This window comes from Phoca vitulina, unplaced genomic scaffold (genome assembly GCF_004348235.1).
Source record: "Phoca vitulina isolate PV1807 unplaced genomic scaffold, GSC_HSeal_1.0 scaffold30, whole genome shotgun sequence".
In the NCBI taxonomy this organism is placed as follows: Eukaryota; Metazoa; Chordata; class Mammalia; order Carnivora; family Phocidae; genus Phoca; species Phoca vitulina.
The window spans coordinates 19,450,249-19,469,635 of record NW_022589733.1 but is presented as its reverse complement, the minus strand read 5'-3'; the positions used below and the strand labels follow the sequence as shown (position 1 = coordinate 19,469,635).

At 40.9% G+C, this 19,387-nt stretch overlaps 1 protein-coding gene and 1 non-coding gene across 3 annotated transcripts in view; both read right to left on the bottom strand.

Annotated features, from left to right (window-relative positions):
* Nucleotides 1-6,631: 6,631 nt before the first annotated feature.
* Nucleotides 6,632-19,387, bottom strand: part of UTP4 (UTP4 small subunit processome component) — a 34,638-nt gene continuing 21,882 nt past the window's right edge. For both annotated transcript variants that reach the window (XM_032424460.1, XM_032424461.1), the window contains exons 11-17: nt 18,506-18,628; nt 17,951-18,107; nt 14,626-14,732; nt 13,592-13,687; nt 11,058-11,243; nt 9,177-9,287; nt 6,632-7,317 (exon numbers count right to left, since the gene is read on the bottom strand). In XM_032424460.1, the coding sequence (XP_032280351.1) occupies nt 7,201-7,317; nt 9,177-9,287; nt 11,058-11,243; nt 13,592-13,687; nt 14,626-14,732; nt 17,951-18,107; nt 18,506-18,628 (897 nt within the window). In that variant the 3' untranslated portion in view covers nt 6,632-7,200. The remainder of the gene's footprint in view (nt 7,318-9,176; nt 9,288-11,057; nt 11,244-13,591; nt 13,688-14,625; nt 14,733-17,950; nt 18,108-18,505; nt 18,629-19,387) is intronic.
* Nucleotides 11,921-11,982, bottom strand: LOC116644789. Its single transcript, XR_004301825.1, has one exon. It is a non-coding gene; the product is annotated as a U7 small nuclear RNA (small nuclear RNA).

Sequence of the window (19,387 nt, the reverse complement as noted above, 5' to 3'; positions counted from 1 at the left end):
TCCCCATGTTTTCACTTGTGCGGAGTGGGGCTCCAAGCAGAGGGAATGAATGTGCACCAATTCCCGTAAAAGGGTCTGGATACCTGCTTGCTCATGAAGTACATGTTGAAGCTCGTGAGCCATGTCCATGCACTTCTCTATGAATGCACATTCGTGTGTGGGCAGGAACATTCAAAGAGCCTCCTATACCAGGAGTTAAAACAATAAAAATGGAGACTGGAAAGTATCCAGAGCCCAAATGAAGAAAGAATTCAAAATGAGAAAAGTTCTTACCAAAAAAATCATTACCGCAGAATCCTCTTTGCAATTAGGGGAGCAGGATTTTCGAAGCTGCAAATGTCAGCAGAAGCTCAACCCTCCAATCCTCTCCCAAATCAATTGCAATGAGGCCAGCTCCCTGTTCCAGCAGGTCCCGATGTGCCCAACCAAGTGCATCTGCAGTCACAGATGTTCTTGGCTTTGCTCCAGCTGAGACGTGAGCCCCCAGAGGCCTGAGTTATGTGAAATTTCTCCTTATTAGAGAGAACTTGGCAGCTGATTCCTTCGAGTATAAGCACTATTTTGAACACTTTTATGTCCATAATCATCCAGAGGTTGGGCACTTGACGACACCTTTATTAGCAAAAGGGAAGTGCTGGAAATTCTTTCCAAAAGTATCAAGAACTTTTTGATCAACAGAGTTGGAGGAAGTCGTAGATCTTCCAACTAAATAGCAAGGGCACTTACATAAGATAGCAAGTTATGTGACGTAACTCTAGGTATTTAACTCTAGGAGGAGAGAAGGTAATGGAGGTTGCTATTTGGGTTACTTGGGAGTTTTTACTTAAAAGATTATTTTTAAATATGTTAGTGAAAAATCCCCAATTTATTGAGCTGTTTTTACAAGGTCCTCCATCAGACTCTAATTTTCAGTGTTCTCTCTCATCACTACGTTCAGATCAGCCACATTCAGCCAGTGTGATGCCTTGCACGTTCCCCACTGAGGCCATCCTTCCAAACACCCCCTGCCCCTTATCTGTGCTCAAGGTTCCTTTTCCCAAGGTTTCCCAAGGTTTCCACTTTCTTACATAGCAAGATCTCATCCCAGGCTTCCCTGTCTACCCAATTTGCTGGGATTTTCCTTTGAACAATTTTATTCTATGCCTGCCTGTTTTGCCCAAGTAGGTTATAAAATACAGGCGGGCAGGGACCACCCATTGACTTCTTTTTGTCCCCCACTATTCCAAAAATATTGCCTTGCCGAGAAGAACTCATTAAACATGTGATTGATTGAAATTCAGTGCCTTCTGTGCTGTAGTCATTTAAATAATCCCTCTGAAGGTTACTGGTTCCTTGCAGAGTGAAAATTACAATCCAGGAAATCTCAAGTAGTCAGTGGAAATCTACTTACTGTGGATAATGAAATCTGAAATAAAAAGAGTACACATCTGTTTCCACGGTTTCTTAGGGACAGAGAGACAAGCTTAGATAATTCTCTGAACAGGCATGTTATTTTATCTACCTCTAAAAAAGGAAATGGCTGAGATAATTCCTAATAACCTTTCATTCCTCTCACCTACCAATATGTATTCTCTGCTCAAGCTGTTATCTTACTGTTTCTCAGAACAAGGCAGGGATCATTGCTACTTTATTTTTTATTACTTTATTTTTTTTAAAGATTGATTTATTAATTTGAGAGAGAGCGAGCACATATGGGGGAGGGGCAGAAGGAGAGGGGGAGAGAGGATCTCTAGCAGACTTCCTGCTGAGCTCAGAGCCCAATGCAGGGCTCTATCTCACCAACCCTGAGATCCTGACCTGAGCTAAAACCAGTCGGACGCCCAAATGACTGAGCCACCCAGGTGCCCCTATTTTTTTATTACTCCTTTAAAATGAGGGGGTTGGATTAGCTCTCAGTTCCATAATTTCCTAGAATTCTATGACTTAGGCTCTGATTCTATGCTCTCTCAAAACCCAATGGTCTTCCCCCTCCCCTTCTCCCTCATAGTAGGTATATAATATAGCATGGTAATTAAGAACACAGGACTCAAATTGTAGTTTGGCTACTTACTATACTATATGACAAGAGGTAAGGGGCTGAGGTCATGAGCCTCAGTTTCTTATTTGGAAAAATTCAGATGCCTTCTACCTCTACGGATGGCTGTGAGGGTTAACTGGGATGTCGTATGTGAAGTGTTTAGCAGCACTGTACCTGCCACCCTGAGAGTTCCATAAAAAGTACCTGCTGCTGTTATTATTACCTGTTGACCTGCAGCAGGTATTTTCTACCTTTGGTAGAAAGTCTCAAGCTTAAGAGTCTATACTTTATCTAGGAATGAGTCTGACATAATACCATTTGATTCCAGGCTTAAAAGGCAAATGGCCAAATTAATTTCGGTGACAAACAGATCTTGTGTAAAGCTACATTTCGGCTGAAAGGGAGTACGTATTGCCAAGAGTCCGTCAAAGGAAAGAATTAGTGGATCTGGGGTTTGTTCCAAGGTTTGAGTGTTGTGTAATTTCATAAGGAAGGAGGGCCCCAGGCAAAATTGCAGCCCTTAGCAAGCCTGAAGGTCACCACCACAAAGAGGGCCTGATGCCAGAGGAACAAAAACAAGAGCTGCTCAATTACTACTAAAGAAGAGACCAAAGGAAGAATGAAGCTTGTAAGATAACCAATCCAACATCCAACTTTGAAAATTTATCCATGCGTGACTCTTTCCCAGTTAGAAGACAGTGAGATCAATTGTCCCTTTCAAAGGGCAGTACTCCATTGCCTTCCAGGAGAAAGATCCTAAAACGTCTTTTTCTTTCTAACACAAACATGAAGTGAAAGAGGGAAAGGTGAATATATCCTTTAGCTGATGCAAGCACATTTGAAAATTCACCCCGCCAAGATAAATCACTATCTGCAACCCACAAAAATGGATTAACTATTTCATGCGTTAGGACTAGAAAACCCACATCTGCTAACCACATTCCTAATGAGAAGCAGCTGGTGACAGTTTTGTAGCTCTGTGACTTTCTTTTTAGGAAAATATTAGCAAGGACATACTAAGCAGAAGGTTAGTTTCATTGAATCCACTTAGTTATGGAAAATCACCAGTGTTTTTTATTTTAAAAGTCATGGAAATCACACACTTTGCCATGAAATTCAGATAAGGTCCCCAAATAAAAATCCCTTTTCCCTCATTACGAGTTCCAACAGAATTTTCAGTGCCTCACCATAAGACTTGGAGTCTGGCAGTCAGCTTCACCTCTCTTCTTGCACAGGGCATTAAACCCCAAATCATATTTATTGATGCACACTGTTTTTAGGCCTTTCGTCCCATAGCTTCAACTTCCTCCTGAGTCGGTTAATGCAATTACAGGACATTGGAGGGATCAGACCCCTTTGAGAATCCGTTGCATGCTGTGGGCACGTCTCAGACAAATGCTCACTTATGCAAAGTATTCAGTTTGGGGGCTCACAAAGCCCCAAAAGCCCTTCCATGGACTCTTTAACGGGCTGAATTGTGTCCCCTCAAAATGTATAGGTTGAAATCTAACCCACAGTACCTCAGAATCTGAGTGTATCTGGAGATAGGGTTGTGGAACTAGCGGGATAGGTTATGCTCTCTCTTGCTTCTGGCTTTTGTACCGAGAACGATTTAGGAATGCTTTTCTTCCCCCTTTCCCCTTGATCATTACCACCCAATTCCAACTGCTAACTCTGCTGGTGAGGTGCCCCTTATCTGTGCTCATCCCTAATGTAGCCTCATTGATTTACTTGTTCCTTTTCCCAACGAGGCTGTGAAGTTCTTGAGAGCTGAGATCACCTTTCACCTGTTGTTGGTGCTCAGCAGATAGCAGGCACTAATAAATGTATGTTGAGTATTAAGTCCTATAACTTCCTAAAGACAGGACTGACATAAAGCTAAGCCTTAATATCCATATCTTTGCTGTCCACATACGAAAGTCACTAGCCACATGCAGCTATTTAAATTAAAATAAAATAAAATTTAAAGTTCCATTTCCTTTGTTGCAAGAGCTGCATTTTAAGTGCTCTGCGGTCACATGTGGCTAGTAACTATCTTACTGTACAGCACAGATACAGAACATTTCCACCACCACAGATAGTTTATTGGACAGAGCTGATCTGTATATGAAAATACCTTGGACTATGAAAAAAACCAACACATTAGGAAAAAAAGGAAAAGAGGTTATGAATATGCAATTTACAGTTAGCTCAACAGCCAAAACACATAAAAAAAAAATTGAGCAATATCTTTAATAAACAGACAAAATGAGATATTTTTTCATTAGATGGGCTACAACTAAAGTCTACCTCTACACTAGCAGAGAGTAAGAAAATGAGTACTTTCAAACACCATGGATAGAAACACAGCCAATCCAAAGGGCAACGAAAAGTGAAAGATGAACTAGCAATTCTACTCCCCGGAGAAAACACCCCCACAGGAGCATTACCCCATGATGTACTAGGCTGTTCATTACAACACTGTATGATTTACACACAAGACTGCCCACAGAACGCAGTCTTATAGCTAAATCAAGTGCTCATCCAGAGCGAGAAATGCTTAAGCACCTTCGTTGCAGCCTGAGATGGAAAATCCGTGGTGTATCATGCCTGCTATTCACATTTACAACTGGGTCCCTACAACCAAGAGACAGTAGGGGAAACAAATATAAGAATGCCGCCTTGGCCTCTCATGAACTGTTGTGTGACCATGGGAAAAATAACATCCCCTCTTGGTCTCCATTTCCATGAGCATAAAAATGAGGCCAGAGGCACACGGTTTCCTTCACAAATCTGTTTCCTCCACCCCTAACCCCAGCAACAGTCGGAACAGCTCCACGTTTATCTGTATCATATATTATGGTTCAGAATAATGTCCCATTTAAAGAAAGTTTTGATGCTTAAAAAACCACCGAGCTAGGTCTCTTGCTTCCAGTATTCCAAGATTTTAGTTTCTCTCTAAATTACTGTCATCTCCAGGGTAGACGGTACATTATCCATTCAGAGATCAGATTACCAACTACTATATGAGAAAAGTGAATTTTTAAGCATCTGAGTCAGGTTAGCAAAAAAGACCTTTCCTAGGCAGTCTCAGATCAAAATATTTCTGTAGAATCCAGGTAGGAGCCATAGTCTGCAAAATACCCGGACCACAAACATGCTGCTTCTAGGTTACACAGATCCCTAAAAGTAAAATCACCCTGGAACACATGCACTGAAGTGTTCCTCTCATTTAATACTGCTTTGCCTTCCCTTCCCCCAATTTCTCTAACTTGCCCCAATCAGTTTCTGCTTCATTTGTATTCAAAGTTCCTCTACTTAGGAAGAATTTCAAGGCTCAAAGATCTTACTTCCCATACCATTTATGGAAATCCAAATCACTGGCTGGAAATGCTGCAAAGGAATGCTTTCTACTTTCAAAACTTTTACTTCTTCACTCATGATCTGTGAGCGTTTTCGGTCAGAATTACACCCTCCATAATTCACAAGGTTTCAGAATATGTTTAAGTAAATCAAGTCTTAAACTAGAATCCAGTTAATAAAGACTCTCTGAATTTATAGCTCTCTTCAGACAGTGAAAAGCGAGTTAATATTTAAGGCATCCTAGCCTCCCTCTGGTCATATGCAATGAAGATCAGTAACTGGAACTTTGGTTTCAACCATGCAAAAGAAGCCCTAAAACATTTCTTAGGAAGGGAAGGATCTTACAGTCTACTGAAAAGTTGTAATAGTCCATACTAATGCAGACCGGGAAAATATGCCTCACTAAGGAAATTTATTCAAGTAAGAAGAAAGGAAAATTATTTTACACAGAGGGCCCAAAAAGCTGCAGTTATTTGTTTAAAGTACTCCTATTATAGGAATGTCCATGTCTATGTGGATTCCCTATATATATGCTATTAGATGTGATTTTCTCTTGTTAAAAAATAAACAACTCATATTACCGTAAAAGAAACGTTAACAGGCAAAGCAGAGAAGTAGCATCCACTATAAACCTTGTTTTATCTGTTCCCTCCTAGCAAACCTGAAACAGGCTGTCCTTTATGTTATAAAGTTCTCTCTTATTACCTCTGTTAATTCTCTTCCCATGTATCTACCTTAAATTCTCACTTTTTATTTGCCCTTTCCAGACTGGAGGATGGGTTCATCTTAGCAAAAAATGTTTTTTTGCCAGCATTTTACTCATGATGTTATCAGAACTCATATCCTTCTCCGCATCCCCAAAACAAACAAAACCACACATACTGGGTTTCCACAGGCAGGCAGGCAACACAATACATTCATTGAGATGGGAAAGAAATCGATCTGCTCGGTTCAGGTTAACTAGAGTTCTTCACCCTCTAATTTAAAAGATCACATTAAAACTAGTCAGCTGATAACACCCATGGGAATAACGTCAAAGCAAGTAGAAGACAGAAAACGTAAAATAGATGGCAGGCTTTCTGGTTCCATCCTCCACTCCTACTGTTAACAAAATCCTTGCCCAGTGTTTCTTTAATCTTTGAAACTGGCATATATATATATATATATATATATATATATATATATATATATATAAAAAACATAAAATATGACATATATGTTATATATATCACTATATGTATTTATTTATCAGGTGAAAGATGGTTAATGAGACTGATAACCCACAGCCAGATTTTTTTCCCTTTAAATAAAATAAAGAGCTGAGTGCCAGAGGCCAAAGGCATCAGTTTTTGAGATGGAGCACTGCAGTTAAAATTCTTCCTTGAAACAAGGCTTATGATCACTATTGGTAGTGAGGCTATCTTGAGTGAACAAGCACAGTTTGCCTGCCCTCTAGGGCAGTGGTGGGCAGGTCCCCAGGCCTCTGCACTGGCTGCAGGCAGGAGGCTGGCAGACAGTGAAGGTCATCGGCCCTCTGAAGCCTCAGGCATGTGTGAGGGAAGAGAAGAGAAGTACCATCTTTTATCCCCCCTGAGACTGTGGTCTAAACAACAGGACCCTGACAAAGTTGGATGAATTTGTACCTGCTTGGAACATTATCCCAACTACAAATACCTTGGAGTTTCCATTCACTGCAGTCAATGAAGGGAAGTCACTGTCCATTATTTTGGAAGATAACATTCATAATGACTAGTCCTAAAGAATAACTTTGTTTTATTATCATGATTTGTGAAAACAAACAGGGCAGACAGTTCAAGGAAGGACACAGACAGTGCCCTATTTTAGGTCCCAAATTTCTTCTTTTTGATGGGTGGTGGAAGCTGAGCGATGATGTCATCCAGGGGCCGTTCTACTGCAACCAGTGTTCTTTCATCCAAAAGATCCATGAAGAGCAGAGGCTGTAGAGAGATGATAATGACTCTACCAGGAGTTAGGCTCCAGGGTCAGTCCTGAACAGACGGACTAGAGCTAAACAGTCAGCTTAGTTCAAGGCTGAAGGGATCAAATTTCTTTTCTTTTTTTTTTTAGAATTTTTATTTATTTATCTTGACAGAGAGACAGAGAGAGAGGGGACACAAGCAGGGGGAGTGGGAGAGGGAGAAGCAGGCTTCCCGCTGAGCAGGGAGCCCAATCTGGGGCTCAATCGCAGCACCCGGGGATCATGACCCGAGCCGAAGGCAGATGCTTAACGACTGAGCCCCCCAGGCGCCCCTGAAGGCATCAAATTTCTGACAATCTTCCTTCCCTAGGACTCAAAATGGGTGGTCAGATTGGGAGGTTTTTTTTTTTAATTTATTATTTATTATCCCTCCTCTATCTATCTATCTATCTAAAGTAATCTTGGGGCGCCTGGGAGGCTGAGTCGGTTGAGCATCTGACTCTTTATCTCAGGGTTGTGAGTTCAGGCTCCACGCTGGGTGTGGAGCTTACTTAAAAAAAAAAAATCTCTACACCCAACATGGGGCTCAAACACACGACCTTGAAATCAGGGGTCGTATATATGCTCTAGTGACTAAGCCAGCCAGGTGCCCCAAGGTTAGAAACTTATCTTCCTTTTTTAAATTAATTAATTAATTTAAAGATTTTTAAATAAATTAATTAAATAAAATTTAAATTTATTTAAATTACATATTTATTTATTTAAATTTAAATTATATATTTATTTATTTAAATTAAATTTATTTAATTATATAAATTTAAAATTAAATAAATTTTAAATTTATTTGACAGAGAAGAGACACAGCGAGAGAGGGAACACAAGCAGGGGAAGTGGGAGAGGGAGACGCAGGCTTCCCGAGGAGCAGGGAGCCCGATGTGGGGCTCGATCCCAGGACTCCGGGATCATGACCCGAGCCAAAGGCAGACGCTTTACGACTGAGCTACCCAGGCGCCCCAAAACTTATCATCTTCTTTTTAAAGTTTTTTTTTTTTTTTTAAATCCTTATACTCAATGTGGGGCTCAAACTCACAATCCTGAGATCAAGAGTCACATGCTCTTCCGACTGAGCCATTCAGGCACCCAAAGGTTGGGAACTTTTAACTGAATTCACTAATAAAAGATTTCAACAAGATTTTTCATGTTTTTCTATACAGAACATTTGTTCTCTAATTTCTTAGGAATCATTAACCAATGGCTTTGGAGCCTGAAGTCTTGGAAAACAGCAAGCTACAAATGCAGTAAGAAACTAATCATACTTAAATAATTTACAGATGTCCCTCTTTAAAAAAAATAAAATAAAATTCTTACAGACCCCTGAGAAAATATTCCAGGACACCCAAGGAACTCTAATCTGAAAAGCATGAATATGGAACTTCCAAGTTGGCACAAATAGCTTGTAGTATCATAAGCTTAATGAATATTTATTTCATATACAGTGAAAAGCTTAGCCCAGAAAGGGAAGTCACAATAAATTCAATGACTTCCACTTGCTTGAAATTTATCTTGTGGAACATTCTCCAATTAGAAGTCACATTTAAAGGCCAGCTTCAACACAAAGATACCACCCAAGCTCCAACATAATTTCTCACTACCTATGTATTTCCTTTTGGGTAAGTATGATGTACATGCCTCTAATATACTTAGGCAAGAATAATGAAATGCAAACATAGGAACAGACATCCTCAGAAAGGGACTTGTCTCCCCAAACCAGGTTTTCTGAATATAAAATGAAGGTGCTCTTGTCTGCCTATTATGGAGCTTGTTACATTTTGATAATATCCCAAGGAACCATCTAGAATATAATGCAAGATGTTTTACCTTATATATCTTAGAAATTTTAAAGGCATGGGCGGTACGCCTCCTGATAACATCTGATTCGTTCGTGGGAGGAAGTGGATTGTAGAGTAAGGTTTTGTCATTTGGAAGAGGCTAAAAAGACAAAGACATACTGTTTAAATCGTTATTTTTATTGGGCTTTTCCAGAACAAAGGACTATAGTGATTTTTCAGGCAAACACCACCCTTTCAACCATCATATTAGACATGACTCTCCTTACTTCAGGAAGAAAGCCGTAGCCACTTTTCCAGCTATAGTGTAGAGGACAGGAGTATGAAGCAAAAAGCGTGGTACTCTAGTACAGCAAGATCAAAGGGCCCAGCTGGGGCTTCTGGCCAGGCTTGTCAGTAATACTTTGTGAGACAGGAACAAACTGGCATGTGCAGGAACTTAGCCCATGCAGCTCTGCTTTCTAGACTATTCCCCCAACCAGATCACAGACAGGCCAAGTGACTAAAGTTCTCCCCAGGCCAAAACCGAAACACAAACCACCCCCACTGATCTCACTGACACCTCGAAAAATGGCCTCTGGCCAAGCAAGTGATATTTCATCTCTGACTTCCTTGGGAAATAGCTCTGCCCAGCATGAGGAAGTGATGGACTTATCACCAATGCCTGACAAAAAAATATGGACAGCCCTGGGCTGAGTTACAAAGAGGCAAGCGAGTGGGAGGGGCCCTTCCTGTATCACTCATCCTGCAGAAGGCACTTGTCAGCCAGCTCTGTTTCCCACGCCCAGAGGACACAGGGCCTGCGACATGAGTTCCAGTGACACATCATGCCCACCTCCTTGAGAGCCATCTGCTGCTTTCCCCTCAGTTCCTTCCACCCCCACCCTCACAGATAGACCAAAGCCCTGCGGGTTGGTTGTAATCTAAGCCCAAAGTGCATTACAGGCATGGCCACAGCTAATACTGCTCCTAGGAAACAAACTACCTGCCCAGAGAAGACAGGGAAATTGCGGTGAATCAAAACAGCAGCTGGTAGAGGCTGGAATCTAGAACTGAAAAAAATGCTCACATCCCACCTAAATCACAGCCATGAAGAATGGAATTTTTCTTTTCTTTTTCTTTTTTTTTAAGATTTTATTTATTTGAAGGGGGGGGGCAGAAGTAGACTCCCCGCTGAGCCGAAAGCAGACTGAGCCACCCAGGCGCCCCAGGCTGGACTTTTTTCAAGACATTAAGACCAACTCTTCAAGCTTACAGATACTGTTTCAGCATTTTCAGGCAAGGGGCAAAAGTGGTTAAAACCTCAGCCTGTGTCTTCTTTAATAAAACTATGTTATTCAGTCACCCCAAGGTGCAAAGGTGAAAGTGATTCAGCCAAATCAATGGTATTCTCCATGAGGGTTACCTTCTGAATACTGACCTAATCACTTTCCTATTTAAGTTTTTTTTTTTTTTTAAAGATTTTATTTATTTATTTGAGAGAGAGAGAATGAGAGAGAGCATGAGCGGGAGGAGGGTCAGAGGGAGAAGCAGACCCCCCGCTGAGCAGGGAGCCCGGTGTGGGACTCGATCCCGGGACTCCAGGATCATGACCTGAGCTGAAGGCAGTCGCTTAACCAACTGAGCCACCCAGGCGCCCCTATTTAAGTTTTTATGTTCACAGGCAAAGCAGAGAAATCCTCCAATCAGCAAAAACCAGGATACAAAGGCCTGCCCCTACCCTGGGAGCCTCAGGGGCCTGGGAATGAAAATGAGGAAATTTGCAAAACAAAAATTCCTCTCCTCCAAATAATAGGTCAGGAAATTTTATTCTGATCCTCCTTTCTCTTTGTACTTGTTGCTTTAGAACTTGAAAATTCCTAAGTACAGAAAAGTCAGTGTGAGCACAAAATGGTAGTGGTGAGGAACTTACCAATGACTTGTCGATGATGCAGAACATGTATGCATCATGGAGAAGGATGTGCATTGGTCTCTTGGGATGAAAACTGATGTGTGTGATGGGAGTATCCCTCTGGAGCCAAAGGTAATGAAAGCCCTGCTTCTGGATGGTCCGGCTCCACTCTGTATACTGTTTGTCCGGGATACTGTACTCAAATACCTGAAAAAGGATATGGTACACAAGAAATGCAGGCTGGTACCCAGAAAAACTGGAATGTATCTCTTATTCCTTACCAAAAAATATCTATACAAACCCTGACTGTATCATAGTCAGCCTTATGCCTTCTACTTTTTTTTTTTTTTTAAAGATTTTATTTATTTGACAGAGACACAGGGAGAGAGGGAACACAAGCAGGGGGAGTGGGAGAGGGAGAAGCAGGCTTCCCGCTGAGCCAGGAGCCCGATGTGGGGCTCGATCCCAGGACCCTGGGACCACGACCCGAGCCGAAGGCAGATGCTTAACGACTGAGCCACCCAGGCGCCCCTGCTTTCTATTTTTAAGTAAAAAAAATTTTAAGGTAAATGATAGAACATAAACAATTAAGTTAACACAGAAAGATTTATAGTGAAAGGTCACCCTGTCATCTTGACATCTCTCTTCCCCAAGACAAGAGCAGTCTATTTCTTACTTACATCTTTTCACATCTTTTATGCATACAATACATGCTATTCTGCATGTTGCATTTTTTATTTAGCATTATGTCACGGAGACTGACCCATGTATCAGTAACTGTAGCTATATATCACTCTTGCCCCCTTAAAGAACATATAATAATCCATTCACTTTTTGGATGTACCATGATTTACTTATCTAGTCTGTTTTGTTGTTTTTTTTTAGGGGGTCTTCCGGTGAGAACCGAAAAACCTGCTAGACAAATCCTAAAAGAGCTGTAACACTTATCTAGTCTGTTTAACAGACACTTATTTCCAATCTTTTACTGCTACAAAGCTGCAATGATTATTATCTCTGTCTTTCTGCACCACTCATACATCTACAGGAAGAACTCTTCTTTTTCTTCTTAAAGATTTTTTTATTTATTTTAGAGAGGGAGGAGAGAGAGAGACAGAGAGTGAGAAAACGCATGTGTGCACACACAGCAGGAGGTGCAGTGGGAGAGGGAACCGCAAGCAGACTCCAGAGTGAGCACAGAGTCCGACACAGGGCTCCATCCCACGACCCCGAGACTGGACATTTAACCGACTGTGCCACCTAGGCACCCAAGGAGAACTCTTAAAACTGGAACTTCTGATTCAAAGATTATGTGGATTTAATTTTTTTTTAATGTATCTCAAAGTGTCCTCTAAAGGGGTCATACTAATTTATCCAGTGTACCAAGTGGTGTTTCCCTATATCCTCACAGCATTTCCTATTATCAACTCTACAGATCTTTGCCAATCTAACGGGTACAAAAATTTCCCACCAGGTGTAATGACTGAATACCTAAGGGACCAAATGCCAGAAAAGGACATCAGGTGGACATTATGTGTGACAAAGACAAGGATATGGCTTCACTAATCTTTCAGTTTTGGGTCAAGGACACAAACCCATGAAACCAAAATCAGAGATTTCATTTTCTGGACAGAACATTTATGTGTGTGCATACGTTAGTATAAAAACTGCTTATCAAAGTAGCAAGCATCATTTGCCCAGCAATCTACTTAAATGTGCTTCTCAGATCACGCTTAATCTTTCCAACAGCTCAGTGAGGAAGGTATTATACCCATTTTACAGATAAGGATATATAAATATTGGTCATTTCACACAATGTGTTCCATTTCACAATATCTGTAACTCAGATATTTTAAAGATCTTCTTACAACCTGGTACGGAAAAAGCACTAAGCTACGCACTCATTTTGGTAACTGTTACCTCCATTACAGGTAACAGATTTCACTAGGACCTAATTTCCTTATCTGTAAAAGTGAAGGCAAATTACATGATCTTTTTTTAAAGATTTTATTTATTTATTTGACAGAGACACAGCGAGAGAGGGAACACAAGCAAGGGGAGTGGGAGAGGGAGAAGCAGGCTTCCCGCGGAGCAGGGAGCCCGATGCGGGGCTTGATCCCAGGACCCTGGGATCATGACCTGAGCCGAAGGCAGACGCTTAATGACTGAGCCACCCAGGTGCCCCAAATTACACGATCTTTTAGTCACTTCCAACCTCAAGATCTTATTCCATCCCATATCCAGTCTAACACCTGGTCCATGTCATCTCTAGTCTAAAAACAATCAGTAAAATGAGTACTTCAAAATTCTTCCTCCTTCCTGTACTTCTTTACTCTGTAATCTCAGAGCTTCATCATTCCATTGTGCCCAACAAGCCAAAGGATATTACTGGCCTATAATATACCCAGGCTATACATGGAAACTTTACTTCACACAGGAGAAAACTACCTGCATATCATCCAATATTTTCAAACAAAAGCTCCTCCATAATTGTCATTATCTTAGCTTCTTAGTTACTATCCAACAGAAAGGAATTAGAAAGCCTTGGAATCTCTTACCTGCTGGTCAGAATGAGCAATGACAAGGTTGTTGGTATTGGGGGCAATGGCCAGAGCAGTCACAGGGAAATTATAGGAAGGTACGGTGCAGTGAAGCTGGGAATAAATAACAGACACAAAAGACAACTCTATATAACTTCTCTCAGGAAAGACTGGATGGTCTAGGTCTGTTGTTTTTAAACAGGAGTTCTATGGAAGTTCCTAAAAACATCAGGTAGTACCCCCAAACAATAAACCTTAATTAAAAACAAAAACACGTTTAACTGCTTACAAAACTGACAGCATTTGCAGAAAACTTCAGAGTAAAGCTTTTGTTACTATCTCTACATCTGTATGAATTGCTCACAAATATGTCATTGATCAAGCAATCTATAGCTCTACACTATAGATTTAAAAGAAACTAATGCAGTTCCAAGACATGTGCACTACTACACGGGGACACTCTTAAATGCCAGGCAAGGCTCAAAGAGCAGCAGATGCTTCTGCCATAATGTCATAAAGATTAAGTTATACAGTTAATAAGCAAACTCATTAAATGTTGCAGTTTGGTATTGTTCTATAAATGCTTGATGCTTATTGCAAGTTTTTATAATGAAGATGAAAACTTGTAAAGGATCATTAGTAATTCAATGTGTGAATGACAAGATCAATACTAATTAGTGAAAAGTACTTTCCTATTCCTCTGTCAAACTTCTGTTTAATTTAAACATACCTTGAGATTACAAGGCAAGCTATTAAAGGAAATTGTTACTAACTGCCACTATTCATCTGGGTAAATTAGAATTTTCTTCCCCGTAATATAGAAATAACCTGGATGTGAATTCATCAACCATAAATCCTTAATTTCAAATTTCACTGTTCCCACTGATTTTAATGTTGCAGATTACAGTTTTGGGGCTCCAAACAAAACAGGAAAAATTCTTAGTTTAGAAAAAAAGGAGAGCGTAATAATTTGCCGGGTCATACCAATTTGCCTTGAGTCTTGTTAACTGTTAACTTCCTCCTGTTTCCTACTAATTAAACCCCATGCTCACCTTCAGATGTTTTATGTTGTACACATGGACTCCAGCACTGGTACCTGATGCAGCTAGCCAATTCCCATCCGGACTGACTGCCAAAAGACACATGGACTCCACCGTCCCTGTGCAGACAGAAGTTAAGTCTCTGAATTCAGTGTCCACATCCAGCCTTAGCCTGAGATGATGGCAAAAGCCAGTAAGACTTTTACTTTATTATTACTTTTTTAAGACTTTATTTATTTATTTGACAGAGAGAGAGAGACAGAGTATAAGCAGGGGGAGCAGCAGGCAAAGGGAAAAGCAGGCTCTCCACTGAGCAAGGAGCCCGATGCGGGACTCGATCCCAGAAGCCCCTGGAATCATGACATGAGCTGAAGGCAGACGCTTAACTGACTGAGCCACCCAGGCGTCCCCCAGTAAGACTTTTAAATCACGACTGGATAATTTGATAGTTCTGCAAATAAGTTCTAGACATCAGTCTACTATTTTCATTTCATTAGCCATCCTTCATGTAAAGAGGAGCCAGAGATAAACCTGAAGGCATCACTTGCTCAAGCCTGAGTGAGACACTGCCTACTACAGGAATGGAGAATCAAGGTAGCAGTTGCCTGAAGTATTTTAGTTGTTTCAAACTCCTTTTTTTTTTTTTTTTTAAGATTTACTTATTTGAGAGAGACAGTGCAAGCAAGTGCACAGGGTCGGGGGGGCGGAGGGGGGAGGAAGTCTTAAGTAGAGTGTGCGCTGACCATGGAGCCTGACGTGGGGCTCAATCCCACAATCCTAAGATCATGATCTTGAGCTGAAGCCAAGAGTTACACACTCAACTAACTGCACCACCCAGGTGCCCCTACCAAATGATTTTTAATCAAAGTTAAGGACAAACAGCTAGTTCAACAGGTTTGAGGCATCTCCTTAATTTATTGGGTACCTGTTGTACATGTGGGCCATCTTTGTCATCAAGGGATTTTAAACCAATCTGGCAAAATGAAGACTCATGTGGGTTAAAAATCAAACAGCAAGGTTACATGCCAAAACATGTGCTGCACACAATACCCCCAAACGATGAAAAGGCTTTATAACAAGACATATGCCAGGTGCTTAAGGATGGGTGATGTGGGTAGAAAAGGAGAGAGAACAACGTGAGCTAAGTGAAAAGGACTAGAATACACAAGTTTGGGGGCTGTGAAGAAACCAGCCTGACTGAGCGCCTGGGTGGCTCAGTTGGTTAAGCGACTGCCTTCGGCTCAGGTCATGATCCTGGAGTCCCGGGATCGAGTCCCACATCGGGCTCCCAGCTCAGCGGCGAGCCTGCTTCTCCCTCTGACCTTCTCCCCTCTCATGCTGTTTCTCTCTCTCTCACTCTCTAATACATAAATAAATAAAATCTTTAAAAAAAAAAAGAAAAAAAGAAACCAGCCTGACTATAAGAGGACAAGAGATGAGAGAGGAAGAACAAATAAAGTGCTGTCTGTAATGCAGAGCCTAATTTTAAGGGGTGCTAAATACAAAATACAGAGTCTACATATTTTCTTTGTTTAAAGATTTTATTTATTTATTTGACAGAGAGAGACACAGCGAGAGAAGGAACACAAGCAAGGGGAGTGAGAGATGGAGAAGCAGGCTTCCCGCTGAGCAGGAAGCCCGATGTGGGGCTCGATCCCAGGACCCTGGGATCATGACCTGAGCCGAAGGCAGATGCTTAACAACTGAGCCACCCAGGAGCCCCCCAAGTCTACATTTTTTAATAAAAACATATACAGGTACTCAATACACATTGTCACTTATTTTATCTAACTCTTAACGTTACTGTTGGTTTCTTTTCTTATATGCTTCTGGAACAGCTTAGGAACAGTGAGAGTTTAAGAGTTTATTTTCTAGGCTGATGGAGTCTAAATGACAGTGAAGTTGCTATAATCCAGGGCAAGGGAGAAGCAAAAAAGCCCATGAGAAGTACTGGGTACCAAGTTCTCAATCATGAACTCAGCAAGTTAGCTATACACAGTTACTGAGTCATGCAGCATACTCATGCTCTCAAAGAACATTAGAAATTCAGTCATGAACTTTATATGACAAGTAATGCAACTGCATCTATAAGTTCATCTTTAATTTTACAACCAGGGTGGGGGAAGGGGGGGGCGTGCCTGGGTGGCTATTTGATTAAGCATCTGACTTAGGCTCAGGTCAAGATCTCAGAGTCCTGGGATCCAGCCGAGTCGGGCTCCTTATTCAGCAGGGAGTCACTTTGTCCCTCTCCATGCTTGTATTCTCTCAAAAACAAAACAAAACAAAACAAAACAAAACAAAACACCACAACAAAAAACCCCAAGACCAACCACCAGGGGCACTTTTTGGGGGGTGCAGTCGGTTAAGCCTCCAACTTTTGGTTTTGGCTCAGGTCATGATCTCAGGGTAATGAGACTGACCCCACGTTGGGTTCTACGCTCAGCGCAGTCAGCTTGAGATTCTCTCTTCCTCTCCCTCTGCCCCTCCTGCTTGTGCTCTCTCTTCTCTCTCAAAGAAATAATAAAATAAATCTTTATTTAAAAAAATAAAATACAGGGCACCTGGGTGGCTCAGTCGGTTAAGCATCTGCCTTCAGCTCAGGTCATGATTCCAGGGTCCTGGGATTAAGCCCCATGTCTGGCTCCCTGCTCAGCAGGGAATCTGCTTCTCCCTCTGCCCCTCCCCCTGCTCATACTCTCTCTCTCTCAAATAAATAAATAAAATATTTAAAAATAAATAAATAAATAAAATCAAATAAGGGGTGCCTGGGTGGCTCAGTAGGTTAAGTGTCTGCCTTCGGCTCAGGTCATGATGCCAGGGGCCTGGGATCGAGTCCTGCATTGGGCTCCCTGCTCAGCAGGAAGCCTGCTTCTCCCTCCCCCTGCTTGTGCAAATAAATAAATAAAATCTTCAAAAAAATAAAATAACCAATGAAAAAATTAACATGTCCAAAAAATACCTATTTATAAACACATATCAGAAATACACAAAAATATTAATGGTAGTTATTTCTGGGTGTCAGGATTACAGATGATTTTAACTTTCTTCTTGCTCTGCTAACAAAACTCTAAGAAGGGTGATGAAACTTCTGGCCCCAAATAAGGAATCAAAAACCCAGTGAGAAAAGAGTAGGTGTAAGGAACATTTCAGATCTCATCAAGCGTTTTCACTTGCCAGATATCTCCTCCTACTTTAAATTGCAAACATGTGAGTATTTGCAGGGTAGAGAAGAGCATTAGGGAACCCCAACAATGAATGAGGTTTAAAAGTAAAGAAAAAAAAAAAGATACATCAGAGACTGACAACTCTCCTCCTTGGCCAGTTACCAAGTTCTCACCTGACTGAGGCTGGAAAGTATGCAGGTGCTTGAAGCTTCCTTCCAACAGCCGAATGACATGTAGAGACCCTTGATTTGATGCCACAAAGAGTTTTGTTGAATCTTCAGAAAACAAAATCTGAAGAGCAGAGCGAAGGAACGCTGGCATTTTGGAAACCTTGGGGTGAACCAGTAGAAAAAAACCAGTAAGAGAGAGAAGTGAGACCTAGAACCCATCAAAAATAATCATAGCCAGGCTTAAATGACATTAATGCTTCCTGTATCTAAGGGAGCCAACTGAACAAGCGCCTAGAACACTGACATGTATATCGTAACCTATCCATCCCCCGTTTCATCTCTGCAAAAGCCTAAACTTTACTGCCACTCTCTGGCATTTCCCTACTCCTCCAAAAATATAATCACTTCAAAATGGAAATAAAAGAGTGTTTTATAACAGCTGCCTCCAAATAGCTTTTCACTGAGCAAAGACTCATATCCAGTACATTCCACTTCACACAAAAATCACATACTTATGAAATTTCTTATTGTTCAACCAGACATTGGGTTATCACTTACCCTTTGGAGGCTTATGTTGTCATGCTCATAATTCAACCGATAAAGAAAAAACCGAGAAGTTGTAGAATAGGCTATCCAACTTCCACAAGGGGAGATACAGCTGCAAATAATGTTCTCAGGACCCTGGGAATGTTAGGAATCAGGATGAATAACCAGAAAAACTTCATATGATAAGGTTCACTGTGACATGAATCCTCAAGCTACTGCCACTCTGGACATAACCACAGATACCTACACATAATCCTGACACTCATATGCTGGGTGTCACTATGATTACTTCAGACGTACAGCACCTAAATGGTGTGGCTTGATTTCCAAAACCAAGAACAGAGGTCTATGAATACTGTGAACTTATCTCAGCCCTTTGTGTATTTTAAAGATAGCTTCATACTAAACCCTAAGTTTAGAAACCTGAGAGGAAAAGCCTTTAATGCAGTAAAGCTTTGGAGGCCAGGTGACTTGGAAAACTGATTTTTTGCATTTTGTCTGTCTACGATACCTGCCTTAAAGATCTCCAAGAAATAGTAAATAAAAAAATTTGCAAAACAAAGGAAAAGTTTAATGTAACATTTATATAATTCAAAAAACTCACAAAATATCTAAGTATATGTACATATGTATACACACACACACACTCTCTGTCACACAGAAAAAGATTTGGAAGGAGATATAGTCAATCAATTAACAATAATTATTCCAGGTGAGCAGACTAGAATTAAAGAGGTAGTCAAGAATATAAACTATAAATACTGTTTGAATTCTTTCCAGTAAAACTGTATTCACAAATATTTGTGTAATTAAAATAGACATTTAGGGGCACCTGGCTGGTACAGTCAGAAGAGTATGTGACTCTTGACCTCAGAACTGTGAGGTTAAGCTTCA